The sequence below is a fragment of the Cololabis saira genome, chromosome 17, assembly GCF_033807715.1.
Source record: "Cololabis saira isolate AMF1-May2022 chromosome 17, fColSai1.1, whole genome shotgun sequence".
Classification (NCBI taxonomy): Eukaryota; Metazoa; Chordata; class Actinopteri; order Beloniformes; family Belonidae; genus Cololabis; species Cololabis saira.
The window spans coordinates 39,657,684-39,670,386 of NC_084603.1; the positions used below are offsets into that span (position 1 = coordinate 39,657,684).

At 40.4% G+C, this 12,703-nt stretch overlaps 1 protein-coding gene and 1 long non-coding RNA gene across 3 annotated transcripts in view; one reads left to right on the forward strand and one right to left on the reverse strand.

Moving 5' to 3' along the window:
• The window catches only part of vps8 (VPS8 subunit of CORVET complex), an 87,079-nt gene that overhangs the window by 11,778 nt on the left and 62,598 nt on the right, over positions 1 to 12,703 (reverse strand). The window contains exons 40-41 of the mRNA XM_061744720.1: positions 11,857 to 11,937; positions 10,698 to 10,867 (exon numbers count right to left, since the gene is read on the reverse strand). Of these exons, the coding sequence (XP_061600704.1) occupies positions 10,698 to 10,867; positions 11,857 to 11,937 (251 nt within the window). The remainder of the gene's footprint in view (positions 1 to 10,697; positions 10,868 to 11,856; positions 11,938 to 12,703) is intronic.
• On the forward strand, positions 825 to 3,141 carry LOC133463273 (uncharacterized). Of its 2 annotated transcripts, none has more exons than XR_009784341.1 (5): positions 825 to 876; positions 1,124 to 1,158; positions 2,134 to 2,341; positions 2,487 to 2,565; positions 2,649 to 3,141. It is a non-coding gene; the product is annotated as an uncharacterized LOC133463273 (long non-coding RNA). The 2 variants fall into 2 exon arrangements; XR_009784342.1 differs by having other exon boundaries at positions 2,652 to 3,141.

The window sequence follows — 12,703 nt, forward strand, 5'->3', positions numbered from 1 at the left end:
CCAATGAAATTCAAACGCGGGGAACATATATTTCCCGACCGTTTATCATTTTATTCTTTTATCTTTGTCTTTTTCTTTTATCTTTTATCTTTTATCTTTAGCTCATTTTTAATAACCATGTATATACACCACCACTAAAAATGCATGGAACTATTAATAATGCATGAATATGTGATGGTAGGCAAAAAAGACACACACACACACACACACACACACACACACACACACACACACACACACACACACACACACACACACACACACACACACACACACACACACACACACACACACACAGTTCACGTAAACTTTTATCTTTTATATAGGCACAGCACTATTTACTATATGCTTAGTATCATTACAGATCTTCGTGATACACTAACCCTTACGTATAATTAATATTTGACACTGTTATACTACTTAGCATATCTGATGTATTTTTTGTTCTTGCTTAGTAGGCCTAAATCGCTCTGAATTAAACGTCTAAATATATATATATATATATATATATATATATATATATATATATATATATATATACACAATTTACAATTTAGGCATTTAGCAGTAGCCTATATATTATAGATAAACACATACTTGGATGAATCCGCAATTATCTAATGGAAATAGTTATAATAAATTAGATAAATATAATACAAAATTGAGATGTCATTGTAAACCCACTGATTGGCTTGGATCGCAGCACACCCACTGCAGTTCTCACCACGCCCCCACTCCCCTCGCACCACGCCCCCTTCCCTGCACCACGCCCCCCCTCCCTGCCTGCAGTTACCCATACTTGGAACTTCTCAACACAAGTATCCCAGCATGCATTTCGGCAGTCGGCGAACAGCGGGGAACCGGCGGACAAAAGCTGTAAGTTGTTTACAATTTTCGTATGCTATTTCATTACTTAATTCAATTCTGAATTCACTTTACAACTGTGTAGATTTCAAATATCGGCAGTTTTACGAAAATTGATGGCGATTCAAACATTTGCTCCTACATTTTGGGAGATGAGAAGCTCCATAAAGGGGCTCTCCTGCAGGCAGCGCCTGCGGGGCGAGATCGCTCTGCAGTCGGCCAGTCTAATGCTCACACACCGGTCTGCTTTTCTCCACAGTTACATGATGGCAGAAGGCAGGCAGACCCACAACTGTAAGATATTTTTTTATTACTATTTGTAACACTGTTATTCTGTCATTACATTGATTTCTGAGAGTAACTTTAAGTAACGTTAGTTGCAGTACTCGAGTCGTAAAAAAAAAAATCAGGGGGGATGGTGGATTTTATCATATGGGGACAGATAATTAGTGCTGATTACAAATAATATAATATATTACAAATAATAGCAGTGACCAAAACACCTGCAGAAATACTGCAGGAATGACATAGCAGCAGTTAAATGCAGCCTTCTGTAAGCTAGAGAACAAGATTTTTTTGCTTGTAATGAGAAGATAAATCTTGTCCCACTGGCAGATTTTTCCACTTATTTCAAGGGAAAATTTACTTAAAACAGGTTAAAATTGTCAAATAAGATATTTTTCAGGTGTTATTTTTCTGGTGATGATTCTGAATGTTGAAATAGCAGTAAAACCACATTCATTGATGAAATGACAAGGAAAGGGGGGATGATTTTGACCGTTTTTATTTCAGGGGGGGATGCCATCCCCCCTCATCTCGAGTACTGGTTAGTTGTACTCAGCCTAGGGTTATAGTTAACTTCAGGTGAGGCATCAAAGCTTATAATGGTGGTCAGAGCAAAGAATTCTTCTGAAAATGACATCTGTTACATAGAACACTTTTTGACTTAACTTGGAGACAGACATTCAATTTGGCATGATTCTTTATAACTAAAATAGCTGGTGATTAATAGAGGCATTTTTTCAATTTTCATTGCCATTGTATGAGATATGTAAAAAATAAATAAAAGTTAGTAGCCATATAATAATACTTTTTCATTAATCAACAAAACAAATTGATAACTTTTCATCATAGATAATTCAGCTAATATAATGATTATAATAATGATTGTAATAACTAATTTAACAGTGTTCATTGGACATTTAACTATATGCACAATATTTTTGAATTAGTCAACAAAACAATATTTATAACAATGTAACATCACAGATCCTGGATGTCTCCTGTCAGCAGACAGAGATTGTGCAGCAAGCAACAATCACTTTGGGGGCAAATAGAGGCCGGATCTCCAAAGCCCGGAGGAAGATGGCTCTCCAGCGGGTTTTGAGCATCCCGGAGGTTCCGCTCAATCACGTTCCTGGCCTTGGCATGGTGCCTGTTGAATCTGCTTCAACTTGGCCTGTTGATTAAAATACAGGTAACATAAAATACATGTAGTGTTTCAAATGGATAGATAGAAACTTCAGTGATCCCGAGGGAAATCCAGAAATGCAAATGCAAAGTAACAACTGTAATAAATAATATTGTAATATTTATTCTGTGTTTTTTCTTACTTGCTACAGGAAGGCGGTATGGGGTCATGAGGGTCACAGGATGCTGCAGGCAAGGGTAGCCCCGTCTCCAAGGAGGAAGCAGCAGCTGGTGGGTAGAGGGACTCCTTCTACAACTCCTTCACACCGAAGGGAAGAGCTTGCAGTTCAAACAGCACTTCTTTTGTGGTTCAGCAGGTGGGAGGATTCTGACATGGCACCATCTATGCCACCAGCCGCACAGTGGAGCCCCCACCTCCTCCATCTATCCTGGCTTGGGGAAATGGATGGCCATCATCTCCTCCACTACACTGTGGACTATTCTGCCAACTGTGGCTCCGTGTATGGTGAAGAGTCTGCTGACACTCTGTAGGAGGTGCCTTCATGCCAGCCAGCACAGAGACACAGCCACCTCCATGTCATGGCTCCATCCATGTGGCTGTTGCCGAGGCAACATCTGGACCAGCACGTTGATGGATCTCTGGAGTCTAAAATCTGGTTTCAGGTCGGCCTCAGAAGAACGTGCTGAGGATCGGCACATGGTTGTTTATTTGCACGTACCTCCGAGGATTTTGATCCTGTTTAAAAAAAAAAAAAGAAATGTATATATTCAATATCTATTCCACTTATTTATTAATTATCAATTAACATCCCAATATTCATTTATTTATTCGTCTTTAACTGTTTACTGTTTGTTCATGATTATTTCACCTACAGTAGATGTATTTAATATTATGTAATGTAAATGTCTCATTAAACGTTATGTATCATGTATTCCTATTGCTTCTATTATAAAACTTCCAACTTCTCTGGTTATTTATATTTCATTTAAAATATGTACAGATGTATAAAGACAAATATTTTAGTCCAGACACATTTGCAGATAAAACCAATCTGATATCTTAAGTTATCTTTATAAGATAATAACTTACATAGCCAGAGACAAAGGCTAATATTGCACGATTTCACCATAAGGTGGTGCTGGGGCATCAACACTATCAAATGTCAGATGTCAAGTTGGATTGAGGGTTGGAAATGTATGAATGAAAGGGGTGGATCTAAAGCATCACTATTACACAGTTCGGGGAGGATCCTGTTAATCATGTTTCATACCTTAATATTTCTAAACTGTATCATAATAATTTCGTTAACTTTAATAATCATGGAAAACAAAGTGCTGCTTTAGGGAAACTTTGTGAGATAACTTACAAAGCCAGAGACGCTAGGATAGCGCGACGTCTTTCCAGAGTCCTCCTCCTCCTCCTGGCTCTTCTCAGCTCCAGACTCCTCAGCTCAGCAGCCTCCTCTTCTGCTCCCAGTGAAGCTGCCGACGGCGACGATAGCTGATATGGTTGCCGCTCCATATTTGCCAACAATGCAATTCAATTTGCTCTCTTAAATACTATTAAATAACGCGATCCACAAACAATAACCTTTACCGGGTTTTTTCCCCCCCGCCGTTGCGTCGTGATGTACAGGCTCGTGAGACTTAAAAGCACTTAAACTAAACAAATTAGAATAAATAACATGTACTATGAAAGGATATTGTTGCTGCTTTATTAAAAATAGGCATTACATTGTTAGTATACACTTGTGGCAGCCTACATCAGCGCATCAGAGTATTGTATATTGACTGTTTTTTTTTTTTAATTCAAGATCTTTTTATTGGAATTTTCACAGAGTAAAAAAAGGTGAAATGCTGCATGTCGATTACAAATATTTTGAGTAGGCATGGGCATGTTAATCATAGCATACACCAGTGTACAAAATATAAAAAACAATTAAACAGTATGAAAAAATATAAAATAGTAACAAAAACAAACTACAGACCAAACTAATCCCTCCCCTGTCACTGCCAGTTAACTAATCACAATATGAGGTCACTCTATCATCAAAAGCCTGCACTAGGAATACAAAAGAAATATGAAGTATAGTTCACAGGGTCTGGAATGCTTCCAGAAAAGGTCCCCACACTTTCTGGAACTTATTTGATTTCTGAAGCGAGTATCTAATTTTCTCCAGTTTTAAGCAGGACATGATGTCTTCCAGCCATTGTGCACGAGTAGGAGGGAAGGGATCCTTCCACCTGAACAGAATTGCCCGACGAGCCAAAAGGGAGGCAAAAGACAAAGTGTGCCCCTGTGCAGTGGTTAACTTCCTTCCTCCCTCCATGACCCCAAACAGGGCAGTCAGTGGGTTTGGTTCTAATCTGATTTTAAGCACCAGAGAGAGAGTATGAAATACTTCCATCCAGTACTTATTTAGACATGGGCAGGACCAGTACATGTGGATGAGAGAGGCTTCGGCTACTTTACATCTTACACAGTATGGACTAATATCTGGGTACATGGAGGATAGCTTTGCTTTGGAAATATGAGCCCTGTGTACCACTTTAAACTGAATTAAGCAGTGACGTGCGCACAGGGAGGTTGTATTAACCAGTTTGAGTATGGACTCCCAGGTATCCTCTGATAAGGGAAGCCCTAAGTCCTGCTCCCATGCTGCTTTGAGTTTATCTGTAGGGGCACTCTTAAGATCCAGCAACATGCCATAGAAAGACGAAATGAGCCCCTTTTTGAATGGGTCTGTGGCAAGAACTTTGTCAACTGTGGTCAAGCCTATCGATGCACCAGGGCTGGGTGTCTGGGAAAGAACAAAATGTCTAGCCTGAAGATACCTAAAGAAATGTGATTTTGGAAGGCTGAATTTACTACTTAACTGCTCAAAAGATGCCACGGTGCCGTCTATGAACATATCTTTAAAACGAATCATACCCCTCCTGTGCCATTCCTGGAAGGTGGGGTCCTCAAGGGATGGTTTGAAAGAGTGATTTGATGCAATGGGGCTAAGAAGAGAGAAGCTGTGAAAACCAAAAAACTTCCTAAATTGGGCCCAAATTCTAAGAGAATGTTTAACCACTGGGTTTTTGATTGATTTAAGTGAAGGAAGTGGAAGTGAGGAGCCGAGTAGGGCAGGAATTGACAGGTCATCAGTTGGATGTAACTCCATCGCCACCCAGTCAGGGCGGTCAGCGCCGTCGCAGTGGAAGGACCAGAATGCAAGGCAGCGCAGGTTAGCAGCCCAATAGTAATAACGAAAGTTTGGGAGGGCCAGACCACCTGCAGACTTAATTTTTTGAAGGTGAGTTTTGTTCAAACGTGGCCGTTTACCTCGCCATAGGTATGAAGATATAACTGAGTCAAGGGACTGAAAAAAAGAACCAGGAATAAAGAGTGGTAAGGTCTGGAAAAGGTACAAAAATTTAGGTAAAATGGTCATTTTGACTGAATTGATGCGACCCACAAGAGACATTGACAGGGGTGACCATTGTGTAAGGGTTTGTTTGGTCTCATTTAACAATGAGATAAGATTCTCTTGGAGCAGGTCTTTGTGTTTCCTTGTCACCGATATGCCTAAATAGGAGAATTTGTCATTTGCGATTTTAAAGGGAAAATTGGAAAGGTCTAAAGCATGCGATTCGAGATTGGTAGGGAAAAGCTCACTTTTGCTGAGATTCAGTTTATAGCCTGAGAGTTTCCCAAACTGACTGAGAAGTGACAGCGCAGGGGGTAATGAGGCCAGAGGGTGAGAGATGAAAAGCAAGAGGTCATCGGCATAAAGCGAGACCTTATGTTCCCTGCCACCTCTCCAGATACCGGACACATCCTCACAAGATCGGAGCGCTGTGGCAAGCGGTTCGATAGCCATGTCAAAAAGCATGGGACTAAGGGGGCACCCCTGACGGGTTCCACGATGTAGATTAAATGGTTTTGACCGTTGAGAGTTAGTACGAATTGAGGCTGTTGGGTGTAAATAGAGAAGTTTAATCCACAGAGCAAAGTTCGGACCAAAACCAAACCTGTCCAGCACAGCAAAGAGATAATCCCATTGGACGCGATCAAATGCTTTCTCCGCATCCAGAGAGACAACGCATTCAGGGATAGCCTCAGAGGCAGAGTAGATAATATTGAACAGTCGCCTTGTGTTGAAGTAAGACTGCCTACCTTTAATGAAGCCAGTTTGGTCTTCAGATATAATTGTGGGGAGGACATTCTCCAGCCTATGGGCTAGGACTTTAGCTAGGATTTTAGCATCTGTGTTTAAGAGGGAGATGGGCCTGTAGGAGGCGCATTCAGTAGGATCCTTCCCTTTTTTAGCTATGAGGGTGATGCAGGCCTCCGAAAAAGAAGGAGGGAGGGAACCGTGGCTGAAGGATTCTGAAAGAACTGAAGATAGCAATGGGGAAAGCAAATTAGAAAATTTCTTTAGAAATTCCGCCGGGAAGCCATCAGGGCCAGGACATTTACCCGACTGCAGTGAAGAAATGGCTCGAGTAATTTCCATCAGGGATATCGGTTCTTCTAATGTCTTCCTTAGATCTGGTGAAAGACTGGGAATACTAAGACTATTTAAAAAGTCCGCAATCTCATCTCGATCAGTCTGAGATTCCGAGGTGTATAGCTGGGTATAAAAGTCCCTGAATGCTTCATTTATGAGTAAGTGGTCTGTAGTTACATGGCCATTTGGTAATCGAATCTTAGAAATATTTTGTTTAGCCTTAGAGCCTTTAAGTTGGTTGGCTAATAATTTGTCAGATTTGTCTCCATAAACATAAAACCTGGTTTTACTTTTCAGAAGTGACTGTTCAATTGGGTGAGTGGTAAGCAGGTCAAATTTAGTTTTAAGTTCTAGCCGCTTTTTGTAAAGATCTGGGGATTTAGTCCGAGAATATTCTTCATCGACCTCTTTAATTTGGCGGGCAAGGTCTGATCGCTCCCTATAAGATTTTTGCCTCACCCTAGCAGTGTAGGATATAATCTGTCCCCGGAGATAAGCCTTGAGGGAATCCCAGACAGTTAGACTAGACATTCCTGGAGTCATATTCGTGGATAGGAAAAAGGCTATTTCCGTTTCCATTGATTTAACAAAATTTGTGTCCGACAGCAGAGTTGAATTGAATCGCCACTGTCTGTCTCTCTGAGGTAGGTCAGGAAGGGACATGGTTAGAACCACAGGAGCGTGGTCGGAAATGACAATGCTCTGATAAGCACAGGAATGGACCAGGGGAATCAGTTGATTATCAATAAAAAAATAATCAATCCTCGAGTATGTGTGGTGCACTTGTGAGAAAAAGGAGTATTCTCTGTCACATGGATGTAAAGAACGCCACACATCACAAACACCGTAGTCAGAAAGGAACGCCTGAATAAGACGGGCTGACTTACTTGCTGTGCCGGGGTTGGTAGAGGATCGGTCTAGGACTGGGTCGAGCCAGCAATTAAAATCACCACCCAGTATGAGAGAATATGTATTAAGGTCAGGGAGCAGTGAAAACAGTCGTTCAAAAAAGACTGCGTCATCTGAATTAGGGGCATAAACGTTCACAAGTACGACCAATGTATTGAATAATTTCCCAGAAACGATCACGTAGCGACCAAACTTGTCAGAAATCACATTGTGCTGCTCAAATGAAACATCCTGACTGATCAGAACTGAAACTCCTCGGGCTTTAGCTTGAAAGGAGGAGTGAAATCTCTGCCCTGACCACCTCGGGAACAGGCGGCTATTATCAGAACTGCGAATATGAGTTTCTTGTAGAAAGGCTATTTCTGTTTTAAGGTGTTTTAGATGTGAGAAGATCCTCTTCCTTTTAACAGGGTGATTCAGACCCTTAACATTCCAGCTCACCAACTTCAAGTATCTACTCATAATATCTAAGAAGAAAAATTAGGTGTGCACAATGACCTAGGCAGAAAAAAAGAGAACGGAAAGGAGGTTGAATGTGACCCACATTAAGTAATGAGTTGAAAAGAGTTAATGCAAAGTTTCTGGCAGTGACATATCCCCCCGACCCACCCTCCCCAACTAAGACAGCTGCTATAGAAAAATAAAAAAAAAGCAGCAAGCTCTTCAAAACAAACATAGTGCAATAACACATCTTCCTATCCTACACACTAATAGCTTTTGCTCCCGTATCATGGGTGTATACCTATTAGCACCTTAAAACGTGTAGATGTAAATAAAAAAAAAGGAATACCCTCTCAAATCTTGACCTGGAAGTCCCGATATGAGCCCAGAAATATTTTTACAAAAATATAAAATATAAAACGTCCGACTTAAGCAGCGTAAAAGTAAGGTTAACAGCTTACAATTATTACAAAACTTATAGGTAAATCGGAAAAGCTTTTTTTTTTTTTTTTTTTTTCTCTCCCTCTTCACCACTTATTTTTCCCCTTCCCTCAAATAGCCAAAAATAAACTGCAAATTAATAATATTTGCAAAGGGGCAGTCCAACTAACAACAGAGAAAATACTGGTTGTCGCGGGGTTACTCACCCTCCCCTCAGGAATAATGTGACTCACGTAAAAAAAAAGAGAGAGAAAAAAAAGTCAGTCCGTGAGCGTCAGTGAGCCGCACCGGGCTGCAGGCGGAGCCGTGGCAGCCTCCAACAGTCCCGTTACGGCGGGTTTGAAGCTTTGCTGCGACTCGTGATGAATTTGCGCGCCTCATCCACGGAGCCGATCCACTTCCTGGCCCCCCCGGACAGCGTGAGCCGGAGCCGGGCGGGGAAGAGCAGAGCCGGCCTCAGACCCAGCTGGTAGAGCTCCGACATGACTCCGCTGTATTCCGCTCGTTGGCTGGCAACTTCGGGGCTGTAATCCTCCAGGACCCGGATGGGCTGGCCGCGATATTCCAACTTTCCCCTCCGGCGCGCCTCCCTGATGAGGATATCCTTCGTCTGGTACCGGTGAAGGCGGATGATGACCGGACGCGGTCTCTGTCCCGGGGCCGGCTTGGCGGCGAGAGAGCGGTGCGCTCTGTCTATCTCTGGCGGTGACGGCAGCGTATCGTTCCCGAACACCTCACACAGCAGCTTGGAGAAGAAAGCCGCCGGAGAACCGCTCTCGGTCGACTCCGGTAAGCCCAGGATACGGATGTTCTGCCTTCTGCTCCGGCTTTCCAAATCCACCACCTTGGCCTTCAGCCGAGCATTATCATCCCGTAGAGTCGAGCAGATGCCTTCAAGGTCCGTAACTCGCTGGCTGAGGTCTTCTGTGGCGAGTTCAAGGGACGAAACCCGTTGGCCATGGTCCTCGACCGCGAGCCGCGTTTGGTCGAGTTTGGAGTCGAGCTGACTGAAAGTATTTTTGAACTCGGCGGCCAGGGCAGCGCGGTGTTCCTCCAGCAACGTGGTAATGGCCGCCAGGGTTAAGACAGCGCCAGCGTCGTCCTTCTTGCCCGACTTGCCGCTCTTCGAAGCCATCTCGGAGGTAAGTGGGCTCGTTCGAGACAAAAAAAAAAGAAAAACAGCAACAGGGAATCCTTTTTAAAGTAAAAATTTTGAAAGTTTGAGGGCTTGGTGGTTTAAAAAGTTTGGCACTCACGGGAGCACTCGCGAAACGCGTCTACTCCATCTGCTCACCAACCGGACGACTGTTTTATTTATTTATTTATTTATATATATATATATATATATATATATATATATATATATATATATATATATATATATATATATATATATATATATATATATATATATATATATATATATATATATATACGTGTGTGTGTGTGTGTGTGTGTTATATATAATGTGTACATATCGCAAAACCAACCATTATTTTGGATGATAAAGCCCAGGAGGCTGCCTCGGGTATTGCGCAATACCAGCAAGAACGCATCGTCTCAAACTGTTCGTGTGCTCGTGTTCTTGCGAGTTCATTCTTCCAAGAACGACTTGCAAGAACGTACTCTCCAAGAACACAAGTCTATACTTGTGTTCTTGGACATTGAGAAAGGCCCATTGTAATGAACGATTCATCAAAGGTCCCGTTCTTGAGCTGCTGCTGAAGCTCATTGGACATTCTCAGCTTGTTGCTAAGCAACCAACGTTATTGACACAGGAAGTGAAGAAGCGGGGAGACTGTTTGGCCAATCAGAATGCAGAACACGATGCACAATGCGAATCCGTGAAGGAGCGAGACGTGAAAGGTGAAGTTATAGCCAGGGATTACTGTATTTAGAGTGCTTGTTGTCCAATGCCAAAAGACTGACAACGATGAAGGTGTAGAAGATTAAGTGGTTAATAAAAGAATGAATGGATATATTACATATATAATCAGCTGCAGTTTGAATTAAGAAACCTGTGAGCAACCAAAAAAACACTGCCATTAAATAACTTTTTAGATTTAAACATGTAAAATAAATGATTGTGGGTGGAATGTCTCCAGGCAGACCTACCTGAAGACGACGATCTGCTCAGATAAATCCTGCCTCCTCTTGTAGTTCTGCAGGCAGATGTTGCAGAAGTCCTGCCGCGGGTGGAGCCCTCTTCTGACGGCAGAGCGAAGGTGTGCCAGAGACCAATGGAGGTCATGGTTCAGCAGACTCGTGGTAGTTTCAAGTAAAGTCTAAAAGAGATTGTTTTCACATAATCTCCTATAATCAGCAACAGTGATCAAAGCATTACAGATGACATGAGACGTGTCTTCCTGCTTTTATATCTGCAATCCTGCCAATGCTGCAAAATGTTATTCAGAGGTTTCAACAGTCTTTCAACAAGAAGAAGAAGAAGCTAATTACATGTGTATGTATGCATGTGTATATATATATATATATATATATATATATATATATATATATATATATATATATATATATATATATATATATATATATATGTATGTATATATGGGTTTATATATGGGTGTATGTCTATGTATATGTGTGTGTATGTAGATATATATAGATATAGAGCAGATGGAGTTAATATAGAGATAGTATGGTGTAAATAAGTATATTTATATAAATATGTATATGGGCATGTGTGTACAAATATATAGAAATACTCAACTATGTGTATGTATGTATAGGTAAGTGTGTGAGTATAATTATAGCAGAGTTAGTTATTAATATATATATATATATATATATATATATATATATATATATATATATATATATATATAGTGTTAAGTGTTAAAGTATGAAATTCTTTGTTTTGTTGTTTTTTTTGTTTGGTTTTTTTCTTCTTATCTTCTCTTTTAATTGTTGTCTTTTACATGTACAAAACAAAAAATCAAATCTAATCAAATCAAATCAAGAAAAAAGCCACCACTTTGATGCACTTTGATGATCTGATTTGAACATGAATGATGTGATGATGATGTGGTGGAACAGCAATCAAGGAAACATGTTTAAGTTCATTCATTCTAATTCAATGTTGTTCAGATTTAATAAAAACGGCTGTGCTGTTGATAAAATTGTTTGTGATTGGTTTTTGCTTGTACTTGTATGTAATAAATGCTCCCTGTGAAGGCTATTTTAAAGAATGATCTGATGATTTAAAATGTCAAATGGAATTGTGTTTTCATGATTATGTTATTAAATATTCCCATACCTGTTCATAGCTGAATGTGTCCAGCATTCCCAGGATGAGGCCTTGAATCTCTGCCAGCTTTCCTTTTCCATAAAGGGGGTCCTGAAACATCAAGTATTCTTAATGATTAAAGACATCCAAATATTAGCTTATTAAAGACATGAGGAGGAACGTCATTCTGACAACACACTGACAACATTCAAATCTGTCTTCAATTACATTTGGTACCAAAATCAACAGCTTTTGTGCAGTTCAAACTTGTTTTTTTTCTTTATCCATCATCCAGTCAGAAGTTTTCTTATCCAGCACAGAGGTTTTCAAGTGACAACATTACTTTTGTTGGTGACCAATTTATTTCAGTTAAAAAGTAGTGTCTTACAATAAACCAGTGAATGGAAGGAGGGACGCTCAGGGCCTCCTCACAACTTCAGACACAATATGGTTTTGCATCCAATGATGTATTCAGATATTTCCAAATTCGGCATTATTTGACTACACACAAAGATTGAGATAAGATTAGAGAAGAACCATCAATTTTTGAACAGTACTGGATTGAGATAGCAGAAAACAGGGTTCATACACATTTTAACCAACAGATTTTTCAATGACTTTCCAATGACTTGGCAGCAAGTTTCCATGACTATACATGACCTCTAAAACATCAATGTATGAATGAAATATAGGAATAAAACTGTGTAAAAAGTCACTACAGTGGAGATCTAATGACAATTATGGTTTTATACAAAATAAACATTTGTTTAAACTAACACTGATATACCAGCAATATGTTGTAGTATATGTAGTATATGTTTTTTAGTAATCTAATATCACTGGAATAACTGTAATAACTGTTGGAGAATGCGGTCAC